A 14,185-nucleotide genomic window follows, 5' to 3' on the forward strand; every position below is an offset into this window, starting at 1 on the left:
TATGTACAGGTGAGAATATAAAGCGTATAAATAATGCTCACACTATATATATATATATATATATATATATATATATATATATATATATATATATATATATATATATATATATATATAAATATATATATATATATATCAAGGCGTTTATTTAAAAGAAAAAAATGCAGAAAGCGTGTGGGTGGAGCCCCTAGTCCAGGGCCCCACTGGCTTGAGCGTTCCGCCGTGTTTGGTCGAGGAGCGCTAGTTGCATCTCCCGATCCTCGCTGGCGAGCCGTCTCCCACTGCTCCCTTTTCCGGAAAGTTTGCCGGCTATTCTTGGTGTTTTAATTTTGGGTGGCCTGTTCTGGCAGTCCCACGTAATGTGGGCGAGAGTTGGCCGGCCTCCGCACCAAGGACAGTGAACGCTGTACAGCGTTGGGTGAATGACATTTTTCAAATAAATGTTTGGAAATGTGTGCGTCTGTATTCGGCGCCAGTCATAAGAGTCCTGCCTGGATAGGTCAGGGTGTGGTGGACTGTACTTTCTTCGCTCGCGCCGCTGGTGCTCAAGGATGTCTCGTGGTAAAAAGGGGTTTTCGTCAGAGTGGTCGGCCGCTCGGTTGACAAAAGCACGAGCTGCGCCGTCCGCTCTCTCATTGCCCTCGAGTCCTGCGTGACCCGGGCACCAGATGATCATGTGTTTCTGCGTTAGGTTGGATCCTAATAAGTGAGTGGTGCTGTGTGGTAGCCTCCCGGTGAGAAATAGTCTACATGTGACTTGGGAATCCGTAAGAGTTATCGACGATTGTCCCAGAGCGTCCTTAGTTTTAATAGCTAGTGCGATGGCTGAAGCTTCTGCGGTATTCGCAGATGCAACTCTAGCCGTGGCACAAGTCAGAAGCCCTTGATTTGCGGCCGCTCCTACCGCTGTGAGGGCGTATTTGTAAGCACCACATCGAGTGACATCTGTGTAGACTGTATCCGGGTTTCCACCGAATTGCTGCATTAACATTCGAGATCGAGCACTTCTACGTCCCCGATGGTATTTCGGACTCATGTTCTTAGGGATTGGGGCTACTATGATCCTTTCACGAAGTACTCTGGGCAGAGATTCGAGTTCTTCTCCCGCATACTGTGGACGAGTAGGGTAACCCACGCGGCAAAGTAATTTTCTGCCAGAGGAGGTTAAGCTAAGCCGCTCCCGTTGAGATATGAGCGTCGCTGCCCGTAGCTCCTCGTAGTTATTGTGAATCCCGAGGGCCAGCAGGCGTTCAGTAGAGGTTCCCTGTGGTAGGCCGAGAGCAACTTTGTACGACGTTCTAATCAACGCATCTAGGGCCTTTAGTTCTGTTTTCGCGGGGTCCTGGAAAGGGAGGTTATATGGGAGACGACTTAGCACAAGAGCCTGAACGAGCCGGATCGTCTCTGTTTCCATGAAACCTTTTTGGTGATAAGTTACTCTAGGGATCATACGGGAGATCTGTTTCACCTTAGTCCTAAGGGTTTTAATGGTGTGGTCTACTCGTTTGTTGCTTTGCAGCCACAGTCCGAGGTCTCGCATTTTCTGGACCTCCTTTATCTGGCTGTCTCCTAGAAAGAGGTTGACCGGCTCGTGAGTTTGATGGCCTCGACCTCGTATCCTGATAAATTCTGATTTATCGGGAGCGCAGCTCATTCCACTGCTGCGAGCGAAGGTTTCAACAATGGTCGCTGCTTTTGCAGGATTTCTTCTTTTTGTCCTAACGAGCCGCTGGTTGTCCATAGGCTAATATCGTCTGCACATAACGCGTACCGTAGCCCAGGTATGACGTCGAGTGTTTTGGCTAAGCGTCTCATGCCGATATTGAAAAGAAGGGGGGAGAGTATCACCCCTCGCGGTATACCTTTATTGGGTATGGGAAAAGGGTCTGAGTGCGTAGTGCCAATGCCTATTGTCGCGATGCGAAAGGTCAGGAAAGAGCGGGCGTAATCATAGATTCTTTGTCCACAACCGATGTCATTTAGCTCAGATAAGATAAGTACATGTGAAATAGTGTCGAATGCGCTTTTTAAATCAAGAGCCAGGACGAGATGTTCCGCACTAACCGTGGTGTTGCAAAGAACTTCTTCGCGAAGCAGCAGGAAAACATCTTGTGTCGACAAATGTTGGCGAAAGCCGAATATGTTTGTGGAAAATAGGTTGCGGTTTTCAATGTAAGACGTGAGACATGTGTGGATCACCTTCTCAAATAATTTGCCAAGACAGGAGGTTAGCGATATCGGCCTGAGATTTTGTAGATCATGAGGTTTTCCTGCTTTCGGAATAAGCACGATTTTGGCCTCCTTCCACTGTTGCGGAACTACGCCCCTCTCCCATATCTGTTCATTAAAATACCGGGTAAACTGTTCTTGGTGCTCGTCGCTAAGGTTCCGGATCATAGCATTTGTGAGCTGATCTGGTCCTGGAGCAGTATTTCTCTTCGCAGCTTGCGCTGCCGCGAGGAGTTCTGCCTTAGTTATCGGAACGTCTAGCACCGCGTTTTCTTGCCCTTGGTATGGCAAGATACATGGGGGAGTGATTACTGCTCCTACTTACTTCTCTTTAAGCTTAGTGAGGAGGGCCTGATCTGTTCCTGAAAATTCTCCGGCAAGTTTTTGAAGAGTGCTGTCATTGGCCTTTTTTGTTTTTCCTGGTTCCATTATGCTGCAAGGCATCGCCCATGTCTTGGAGGTGTGTAACGTTTCGCGAAGTGAGTCGCAAAAGCTCGCCCAACTCGCTGTCTCTAATTGCTGTGCGTAAGCGTTTGCCCGCTCTGATATTTCAGCAATTATGTGGCGCAGTTTGCGATTAAGTCGCTGTTTTTTCCATCGTTTAGTTAGCCCCCTTCTGGCTTCCCACATATGTAGCAGATGGTTGTCAACTACCGGCGTTTCCGCTGTGAGCGCTAGCCGCTTAGATGTTGCTTTATGAGCGTCTCGTATGTGTGTTGCCCACTCTTCAGCGTTCTCAGGTGATATCTCCGGCATGGGGAGTTTGTGATAATTTACCCAGATCGTGATTACCACCTGGCCACAGGGTCGCCGAATTTTCGGGGAGCCTACCGACACGCTGATAATGAAATGGTCACTGCCTAGATTCTCTCCTAGAGTGGTCCAGAATACCTCGTTGACATTATTTGTGGATGTGAGATCTGGAAAGGTGTCTGCACTGACGCTGTTACCTAATCTTGTCGGGTTTTGAGGGAGAATGATGAGTTGGAGATCATATGCTTCGGCCGCTCGCTCAAGCTCCCGGCCTTTGGGGGTGTCTGTTCGGTAACCCCAGCTGGTGTGAGGAGCATTGAAGTCCCCAAGAAGCAGTAGTCTATTCTGGGTGCCGGAGTGACACATGACGTACCGAATGATGGCCTCAAAATCGGCCCTCCTTTCTTTAGGTGGGTTATACACGTTCGTGATTATGGTTTTTGCCTTGCTACGCTTCTGCGGTAGTATTGTTACAATTTGATGGTTCATGCTGCTAGTCGCCAGATAATCTATACTGATTGCTATGTCCTTGAGCACCATCGTCGCGACCTTAGGGTAGTCTGGGTGGGATATTGACACGTGTACTTATGTTTATCGGGCAACCACGTTTCGCCGCTTAACAACTGTAATCGCAGAGCGAGGGACGCGCCTGCATGTATCCGACGTTTCTGGAAAGTTATCGACGCTTCTATCCGCGTGTCTGTTGTCGCCGAACCTTCTGCTATCAGATTTCATCGCGTGACACGAATGGTGTAGAACTTTGTGGAAGACACGCGGGTCCCATCAGTTAATCTGGAACATTCGACGACTGATCTATAAAAGCCGACGCGCTTGACTCGCTGATCAGATTTTCGACGATCGCCGAGCGTGTTCGCCGCTATCGTTGCGCTATAAGTGTAGCCTGTTTTGTGGGCACAGGTTCGCCCAATAAAAGTTAGTTTTCTTGTTGACAGTATTGCTACTGTCTTATTCAACGTCACCACCACGTGACAATATCGTGTAGTATCCAGTCAATCTGACCGGCTTGTTACCGATCTCTTGCAAACAAATAACATCAGGTTTGACTGGCACCGTGTTGATGTATTGTTGTAGAGCTGCCGCCCGTTTGTGGAAGGTGTGGCAGTTCCATTGCCAAATTTCGAAATGTTCGTGACGTACTCGCGTTCTACTCGCCATGAATAGTGCTTTCGCTGTCCGAGGTCGATATGGGTCGCGGACGGCGGTTAGATTGAGCGCTGGGGCTAATGCTGGCTCGCTTACGAGCCGCGCTCTTTGCACTGGCCACGGATTCATCGACATAAGTTTTTAGGCTTTGAAATTCTGCGTACATCTGCTGCTGAAAATTTTGCATAGTTTGTAATTAATGCATAACTTGTTGGAGTGGAACCTCCATAGAACTCGGCGTTGCTATAACCTCGAGAGGCGTGCCTCCTGCTTTAGTATGTGCTGTTTTCTTCGTTTCGGTACAGCGACTAGCTTTGGGCGAGGCCAACTCTCGCTTAATTTTTGCCAAGCTCTCACGGAGGAGCTTGTTCTCGTTAATGATCTTCCGATATTCGGTATTTTCTGTCACAGGAGCAGTAGGAGAAACGACTCGTGCCCAGCTTACCGTGTTATCTTGTGGCGCTTGCTTGGTCGCAGTGCCGAAAGCCCCCGATTTAGGCGATTTTGGTGATTGGGAATGAGGTGGGCTTTTGGGATTGGAGTTCTTTCGGGTCCGCGATCTTGACCTGGGTCGACGGCGAGTCTCTGATACCTCCGGTGAGCGATCCGATGTGGATTCTCCATCATCGGAACTGAACCAACGTAGGCGTTGAGGTGGCTTTGTTGAGCTGTCTTTCCGGGTAGTCCGTTGAACGCCAGTCCTCGGCGTTCTTTTGCTTTGGGGTTTGAGACGTTTCTTACAACTTCGGTCTCCTGTCGTGTGACCCTCCCCACAGGCTGCACACTTGGGAGCGCAATCATGTCCGGCTACAGGGTCCCGTTGACCACATGTACGACATACTGGAATGTCCGGTTGGGGACAGACGTCCGATTGGTGACCAATTTGGTGACACACTTTGCACACCTGAGTGATAATTTTGTAGGGATAGCAAGCAAGTTCTCCGCCGTTGTATTAGACGTACCGCGGCGCAATACCTCCAAAAAAGGTGATAACGGCCGTTTTAGTGTTACGGAACATGCGCGCTTGGAGAATTTCAACCCCTTGCGTACGTATGCGTAGATTCGCTTTTAGCGTTTCAGGCGTCGTGTGCGGGTCCAAGCCGTGACTGACACCCTTGGTTGTCCCGTCACTTGTCTCTACGTAGGCGTTGACCGACTGAGGCCGGCCGTTGATGTTAAGCATTGCAATACGTCTAACGCAGTCCGCCACTGTCTGGTGCGGCGTGGACACGATAAAGATGTTGGAGTCCGGCTTGATTCTGAGCAGAAATTGCTCACCTGATATTTGCCCTGGTCTTCTCTTTCGCATCGATTTTTTTTTTCTGCCGAAGCGTGAAGACCGTCTGCCAATCCCCATCTGTTTGACTTTGGCCCTCTGTCCCGGCGTTCTGGTCGCCGGGTCCTTTTGGTGTCGTGAGGTTGTGAGCAGCGGAGTCTTGAAAATCCATGCTGTCAAGGTCCTGTCGGCGCGTGTCCGTCACCCGCGACGGTCCGGGACGTGCAGTTGCGTCAGGCGGTTGATTAATCTATATTAATGATATCGTAGATTTAGACAGAAGGGCAAAATTTATTATATACGCAGACGGCAGCACCATTTTAATGGAAAGATCTGATATAAACCAGTTAACATCACAATGTAACGATCTACTAAAGAAGCTATCTACAAGGTCTAAGGAAAATCAACTTACGATTAATGCAACAAAGACAAAGGTTATGATATCTCATGCGAAAAACAAGAAAGCAACATTAAACCATAACATTATTTTTCAGGATCGAGAAATAGGGATTGTTGCCAGTTACAAAATTCTTGGTGTTCACATTCTTCATCAACTTTAACTTGGTATACACATGTAAGCTATCTATGTAAAAAACTATCCTCTGTGAGAGGAGTACTATGCCGTTGTTGCGGCATGCTGCCAGCCTCCGTCAAACTACAGATATATTATGCGCTTTTCAATTCACTCCTAAACTACTGTGCATTGGTCTGGTGCACAACTAAAGCCAATATAAACAGACTTTAGATATTGCAGACAAAAATTATTCGTCACATCGGAAGGCTAGAACCTTTGTCTACGACTAGAGATGCATATAAATTGTTTAATATTGTCAGAGTAGATCACCTTTACACATAACGATTATTATATGTGATGCAATTTTCTGAGACATCAAAAAGAACTTCATTGAAGGTTTAGCATGCTTAGAACACCGTCAGCCTAGGATAAACACAAGAAAATCTCACAAATGGATTAGTCCACATTTCCGTACATGCTGCTACAAACACCAATCGCTAGCCTGCAACTTACCGTTTATTCTTAACAAATATGTAGATATTGCAGGTTACAATAGGAAGCAACACAGACAATATTTTGTTCAGCTATGTTGTTTCAGTGATAACATGCCGTTTCCATTGTCTTGTTTTTCTTATTTTTCTTCTGCATATATGTATTTCGCTGTCATTACTACGTTGCACTATGACATAGTTATTTATAATGCAGTCATGCCTATTATGTTTTCTGCCTCACATATATGTATATGTCTACTACAGTGTTTGGTCGTGTGCCAAGGTGATGTTGCCATGTAAGGTCTTTTGGGCCCCGTCAAGCTACTCTCGTAGCTTTTAGCCCAAAATGACCATCCAGTTTCTGTTTCTTTTACTGGAAAATAAAGATTGATTTGATTTGATTTGATTTGAAGATACTAGAAAGTAGGAAAGAAATTTTCAAGTTCGGTCCTGATAGCAGCATAGTCTCCTCTGTCGTTGCTGTACACTTTTCTTTGCGGAATTTACGTCATCCGTACTCGCTGTATGTTAAGTTCTATGACAACTGCCCTGTGGTACTAATACCAGGGCAAACAGTTGTGGCTACAATTTTCACGGAGGGAGTATGTCCCACCTAACGAGTCCTCCATCTTCATGTGAACTTATTTGAAAAGTGAAAACTGTCACATAAGAAGGCGTGCGAAAGTGCACGGAACAACCGTTCCTATCCGTACAAGAGAATGAACAGACAATGTGTGGAAGGATGAGGCTGTGTCATCGCTATTGCTGCCCCGAAATAGAGTCGTGTCGCGGTGAACAACTGAGCACTGACATAACTATTAATCAAGAATTTACCTCTTTATTTGGTGGAATTGCGCCCAAACAGGTACGAGCCGCGAAGCATTGCGACCAGCAAGACTCAAAGGGCAGCGATAGCTGTTGTCAAACAAAATCTTGCGGATCAAGTTCATCCCATATTTATATATGTATCACCGTCTGTTCAAGACTAATAACTTGTACCCGTGTACGTTCGAGCAGGCGCCACAACACTTCGTGATGCACGCTGACTCTGATTAGCTACCTGTATATACGGGCGCGAGGACATACCTTGCCACCATTTATTGTCAGCGCCCGAGTGAATTGTAAATTTGGATCACGTGCGGATCTTCTGTTTCGGTTGCGCGGGGAGCAACGTTTCCCATCATACGGGCGCGCCATTTTGGCGGGTTGTAGCGATTTTTTAATGCGAGAGGTTATTCTCCTTTTGTTCTGTTGTTTTCCTGCTAAATTGGAAAATCCTACATTTTTCCGCGCTCTTTTGTCAAGCAAGATGCTTTTCCGGGCTGGTTGGTGTATGGACATGAAGAAAAGTAGCGCCAAAAAAATCTGGGAAAAAGGAGCTGTCTTATCGCCCTCATACTTTCTCTAATTTTCTGGCAACTTTACCCTTTTGTGAAGCATTGTGTGTAGTCTCTGTCCGGAAACTACTCTGCGAAAATGGGAGGACGCGCTGGTTCCTTCGGAAGCTCCGTGGCCTTTCAATCATTGATGCTTGCCTTTGAAGCAAGCACACATGCACACTATATCGCGGGACTTGGCCATCAACAAAAGCAATTGGGGGCAGGAAAGGAGCCGCACAGCCGTTAGGTGCAGCCAGTAGTGCGCGCGGTGACGTAACGTATTTAATTTGAGCGCTTAGCGCGCCTGAACAGGAAAGTGAACCCTTCCGGTGGTACGGCCTTTTGAAAACAGCATCAGCAGACCTCTCTTACTGCGCTGTTTTTGTCGCCTTGATAAAGAGAAGTTCACTTGTGGAAACGCTGGCTTTTACCTTGTTCTAGTTCTGCTCATCGCCTTGAATTTCCATCTTCCGCCTTCCCCGTGTTTTCCGCTTGTTCAATGAGATGATCGTTATTCGTCCATCTATTATTACGCGCAGTTTCATATCTACTCATATTTGCGATGCATACAAATATCTCGCTACTTGTTGGTTTAACCCTTAGCGACAATGTGATTAGTCTGAAATAATTCAGAAACCTTTGGTCACGTAAGTGCTACTGGGCTTTTAATGTAAGCACCTCAATAATTTTTTGCCGATAGGCAGCGGACACCAGCAGCTATATGGCCACATCTCTCAGTAAAAAGCAAGGGCCTCAACGCAAATATCCACTTTTTGAACAGGCAACGTGAGGAAAGAAATAAAACATCACCAAACTGTGATGGGTGTGTAGTGCTGGTATTTCTTGCATTTTGCCCGAGAAATGCACGTATTTTCCGCAGTGTTCGCTCCACGACCTCGTAAGTATTTATTCAATTCGCTGTGACGAAAACCTAAACAGGAAAAGAAGGCATGTCAGTCTTTCCATTTTTTGTTTGCAGCAGGAAACATCATCGAGAACGTACAAACGTACATGTATAGAGGCCGCGCATTGTGAACGCAAATCTTTCGCGGAATATCAATGTGCGATGCCATGACCACACATCTCTTAACATGATAAAACGACTGATGTCCGTTATAATTAGCGCAGCGCCTTGCCTTTTCCTCACAAGACACACTGACGCCCACAAAAACGCGCGCGCGCTTCGCGACACCGAAACTCCGAGATTGGTCCAGTGATCCGAGTACTGTTGTGTATCCTTACTAGGGTCCTAAGCAAACTGACCCTGTTGTCAGTGATTGTCGAAGACAAACGACAACGTTCGTGGTCCAAAAATGCTAGAACATTCATTCTAAACCACGCGATGGCAAAGCTCACTGCAAGCAGTACGAACGCTACCGAGACGAAGCGGTGTCACGTTATGGAACTTTCGACGCGAAAATTCACCGACGATTACGATACTCCCTAATCCTAAATGTGAGTGCAGAGATCTATATGTCTTTTCATCTCGCGATATATGGGCTGGCGTGGACAATCTGTCTCGTGCGGCACATTGCAAGCGAAGCGAAGTGTGGCGCGATGTCTTGCTAATTGGGAGTTTGCGAGAGGCAACGTGTGAGTGACGCGTAGCCATCATTTGCAGCAGCCGCAGCAGACAGACTTCCGCTCATGCAGCGCTTTGCTTCCATGTATGGTATCGGTGGATGAGCTCACCGCATGCCATCGGTGAACAGACGACGGCGCGCTATTCTGGCACCATCTCGTTGCGGTCGTCGCCGCAGCGCCCATCTTGCGCGGCACTGCGCTTCTCACGCTCTCGCCATAACCCCCTCCTCCGCTTTCCTCCTAGCGTTCTCTTGACTATAGCTGTTTTCGTTCCACGATGCACTTAGCGTTCGCTCTTTCATCGTTCGCTGTGCTCGTGCACTCGTTTACGCCGAGGGACGCCGACGCTAAGCGCAGGAATGCTCTCTAAAACGACAGCAGCACCAGCTCTTTCATTAGTATCCCTCGCGCCCAGTACAACTGGGCGACATTTTTGGAGTTTCGCATAAAGTGTAGGCAAGTCTTGCGCCAAAGGATAATTTCATAATAGTGATAAACGGTGAATGCCGTTGCTGGGAAAGACGATATCTATCTGTTATTTGCCTGATACGTGACACCGCACCCGCAGCGCCGACAATATTTTCTTTTATTTTTTTCCACGCTTTATATTACATATATAGGCTAGAATGCAATAAACATTGTTAGTTACCGCTGTGCCAGCGCTGCACGATGCAGTCCACTTCTCTTACGCCTATTCATGAGAGCGCGTACAAATCAACAGCGTCGTCGTCTTCGTGAACACAGATATATGAAGGCTTCTTTGATCAAAGCAAAGCTACGATCTCTAAACGAGATAAAATGGCGGTATAAGTGACCATACCTTCATAATCGTAATCTTTGCAGCATTGCCTGGAACATTGGATGGGTTGTCGCATCGCGATGTTTCATGCTTATACTCAGTCACAGTTTTACCATTTTTGGAGAAACGCTGGTTGTATTGCCCTTTTCTTTACTGCAGGCCGTTCGATGACCCTAGGGTGACATTTCGAATTGGAAGAGAGCTAGCCAAGGTCTGTCCTCAGAACGGTGAGTACTTCGGGCGATCGACTGCAGCACCTTCTCGTAGCGAGCCATGCCTTGCGTAGGCATCCAAATTTCGGCTTGAAATACCGAGCTACAAGAACAATATTTCTGACGGAAATGCGGCGCGGTCGCCGGTCCGCGCCGACATTCAATGAAATTTGTTAACGTCTAAAAGCATAAAATATTCTTGCTTTTGTTGTATTTGCAAGTTCCATGAAGCAATATGGCTGTCCGAAATAGTCCGCCAAGTAAGAGTGTCTGAGCATACTGCGGCACATGCTCGTCACCCTCTTTCGCCGAAGCGCACTGCAGGGTTCAGAGAAACTGAAGGAAGTAATCTCAGGTGCCTCATTGGAGACAGACGAACGCCACCACTGTGGCGTTAAATCTAGTGGTGTTGTGTTGGCTACGTGTGCAGTTCAAGAGGGCAGCAGGGCAACGGCCGACCCACATGCCTTATCCGACGCTTTTTCAAGCAGAAAAAGAAAGGCTATAATCTGTTCTGCGCGACAAGTTGCAACATTCGATCCGATTGTTCTGACCAACATTGATCTGATTTTTAAGCACCAAGCATTGCTTCCAACAATAAAATGTGGCAGGCTTTTGTCGAAATAAGAATATTCATTTATGATGTTCGACGAACACAGCGGCCATTGCAGGAACGGACTTTGCTTTATGTGGGCTAGCCAGTTCTTCCTATACTTGTAAATATACCATGTAAATAGCACCTTGGCTACACGAATTCTACGTAACACCTTTGCTGGAGAGGTACACGTAACAATATTACACGGTGATGAAAATCATTCAACTGTGCTCATAGTAACCGGCATCGGCTGTATAAACAATCATTCAATCGAACACATTATTTTTGCTCACTTCCGTTCCGAGCAAATGTAAGGCAGCGAGCGCTCAATGGACTAACAACAAAAAAGCAACACAAGTGCATTAGAATAAGTGCTTTATTTCAAGGTCTTCCAAGGGTGTTATAAAAAAGTTAAACCATTTCACAAGAGGCATATATTACTTCAAAATAGTTTCCCCGTGTACCGCCAGAAGAACAGAAGAGACTGGTGGGCTAGCTGCTGAGCTGTGTGCTATGTACCGCTCTTCAATGGACTTTTTCTACGCCAGCTGTGTATGTGTCACCAGGTATGCGCGGACCTCACAGCGGTGCTACCGCCAGACGACGCAGCATGTCGAAAGTGCGACAGAGGAGCAGTACACGCTTCATGCCGGACGCGTTTCGGCTTTTCGCTGCTTGAATAGTCATTGCAAATAAAGTTCTGTCCGCGTTTTAGTTTGGTTACCTTTCTTTTGGGAACCTCATCCTGTCCATCAGTCCGTTTGTCGGTACCTGACGTCTTTCACGCCAATTTGGATAACTGGGTAGCCTAGTGTCTAATAGCTAGAACATCGGGCTACTATGCTGAAAGGAGAGGGCTACTGTCGGAAAACATTGGGTCACTCGGTATGCGCCAGGGGCGTAGCTGGGGGGGGGGGGGGGGGAGGGGAAGGAGAGGCGTATGGGGCTTCAGAACCACCCCGCACTTTTTTCGTGCTGTCATGCACCGCCTACCAAAACAACCCCAGGCGTAGGAAATTATCCAGGACTTTGTCTGGAAGGCGCGATGGTGGCGCCAAGCGACGCCATGGCGTGTTCGTTCTCCGCGTGCGCGTTCTCAGGTCCGCGAGGTCCGCACGTTGTTCGAGGCTGCTAATGTGTTGGTTGTAGGTTCTGTGTTACTTGGCTGAATGCTGCGAGTAGTGGTAGTGCGGCAGTGCGGCTTTGGCCTCGGTGAGCTCTGGCAGATCGCGTTGAGTGGCCCGTGCTTCCTTGAGAATCGGGCGATGATGACGACTGGAATGACAAAGTGGCCTAGCGCCTCGGCACTGCAGTTGAGCGAACCACGATGTGGCGTCGCCGTGTCCGCTTATGCTTAACCGACATCAACGGATCTGCTGCTCTTACAAGTCACGTAAATGCGCCTGCGTCGACCACCCACTGCTCAGCGCTGAATGTGTGGTTTCTGTGCTGTGCTTAAAACGAGTGGTGCAGCGGGAGTGGTGGAGGAGCAGAGTGGCTTAGGGGCTCCAGTTGCACGTTCACTGGCATGTGCTCCCGTTTTGGTTTCATTAGCGGCTGTCGATTGTGGCTTTTTCATTGCTTAGTACGAAGTTTACGATGGTAGCACACAGCTTGTTCACGTTATTCCGTGCTACATGTCATTTGCATTACGACCGAGTTAAAAACGAGGCAAGTGCCTTGGTTATGTGCACTTGTGTGCTCTAAATTAATTATATTGTAGAAGTTCTTTCAGTCTTATTAAGAAGGGAGTACGAACATAAATGTATAAACATATTTCTGTGTACGCCTGAAATTTTGAATTACCCGTAATACGGGTTCCCTTTATGATTGATAAGTGTGCTACGCGGCCTGTGCGAATCAGCTACCTTTTGTCGCAACGCTCTTCCGTATGGTAAACTGATGCATGGTGCGCGTTTTCTTCCTGTATTGTTGTAAAAGCCATTTCTTATGTTTACTCACTTCGTATTATGTGTACCTCGGCTTCGCCGCAGCACAATTCAGTTACGCGGTGAAGCCTGCGAATGTAGTGTGGTGAATTATACTTAAAGTGGGAGGGGGCCGCTATCACATGGCATAATAATTCTGCTTATTAGGCATCCCGGTGCGCACAGTGTGACAGGAGATGGTGAGTGAGTGAGTGTATAACTAAAGAACACTTACTACGTACAGTGACAGTGTCCCCTTTCCACTTTTGATATGCTTCACGGCAGTACTTTGCTTAGGCATCACGGCGAAATAGTGGTGTATTGCGAGAAAGCTAACTTTAGAAAACCCAATTATGCAACGTTTCTTTTCGTAGCTTGCTACACCGCAATACAGGTGTGTGATGGGGTGAAGCGCATTGTTAGTGTGGTGGGGTGGAAATAAGCGTCGTGCACTAAAGCATAGTAAGAGCGGGAAGGGCACATAGGTCCACACTGTGCTCATTACTGTCAATGGTGATATAATTTACATGTGCATCTGAACTTGTAAGCTTCACTGCATGGCACTTCTTTGTAGTAATATCTTTCACACAAATTATTATCGCGCGGAAGCTCATTAAAGCACATTCGCTATTATGGAACTCGTTATTCACCTTCAACTCAGGAGCATACTGCGAATTCATGACAATGCTTTTGGCTGAACTGCAAATGCTTTCTGAGAATTGATTCGTTGTTCATAAGTGCGCCGGTACTTTAATTTGGAGGGCTGAAGTTGATATGGAAGCACAATTTTCAATAAAAGGACAAGATGTTGCCAGTATGGTTGCAGCACAGCCTTTTTCCTTCCAGGCACCTTTTCTACTAGAAGCTTCCATGGCACTATATCGAGCCTCTTGAGCCAGTGCATAGTGTATATAAAAAGCAGACATTGACTGAGCTGGGAAACATCACCTATGCTCTCTGCAGTAAGCTGTGAACAGGAGTTCATGCCTATCTATAGTAACAAAATATACATCACGACCAGATGAAATAAAGGAAGGAGGTGGGCTGCCACAATACTAAGTGTTAAGTGGTGCTTATTCCTTTCCCTTTTGTTTCCTGCTTTAGTGCTTATTTTTAGTATGCATCTTCCACAGTAACCACGCGAGTGCCGAACTTGAGCTTGTTGGCCTCAGGTTTCATGGTTGTTACTAACAGAACAGTGTGATAAACGACCAAGTGTTTGGAGGCATCCAATCACCTTGCTTGTCTCATAGTGTCACGT

The 14,185-nt window shown here is 47.0% G+C and overlaps 1 protein-coding gene across 1 annotated transcript in view; it reads left to right on the forward strand.

Annotated features, from left to right (window-relative positions):
- Positions 1–14,185, forward strand: part of LOC139055666 (neprilysin-1-like) — a 448,216-nt gene that overhangs the window by 367,196 nt on the left and 66,835 nt on the right. Inside the window, exon 15 of the mRNA XM_070533195.1 lies at positions 10,349–10,416. Within this exon, the coding sequence (XP_070389296.1) occupies positions 10,349–10,416 (68 nt within the window). The remainder of the gene's footprint in view (positions 1–10,348; positions 10,417–14,185) is intronic.

The sequence above is a fragment of the Dermacentor albipictus genome, chromosome 2, assembly GCF_038994185.2.
Source record: "Dermacentor albipictus isolate Rhodes 1998 colony chromosome 2, USDA_Dalb.pri_finalv2, whole genome shotgun sequence".
Taxonomy (NCBI): Eukaryota; Metazoa; Arthropoda; class Arachnida; order Ixodida; family Ixodidae; genus Dermacentor; species Dermacentor albipictus.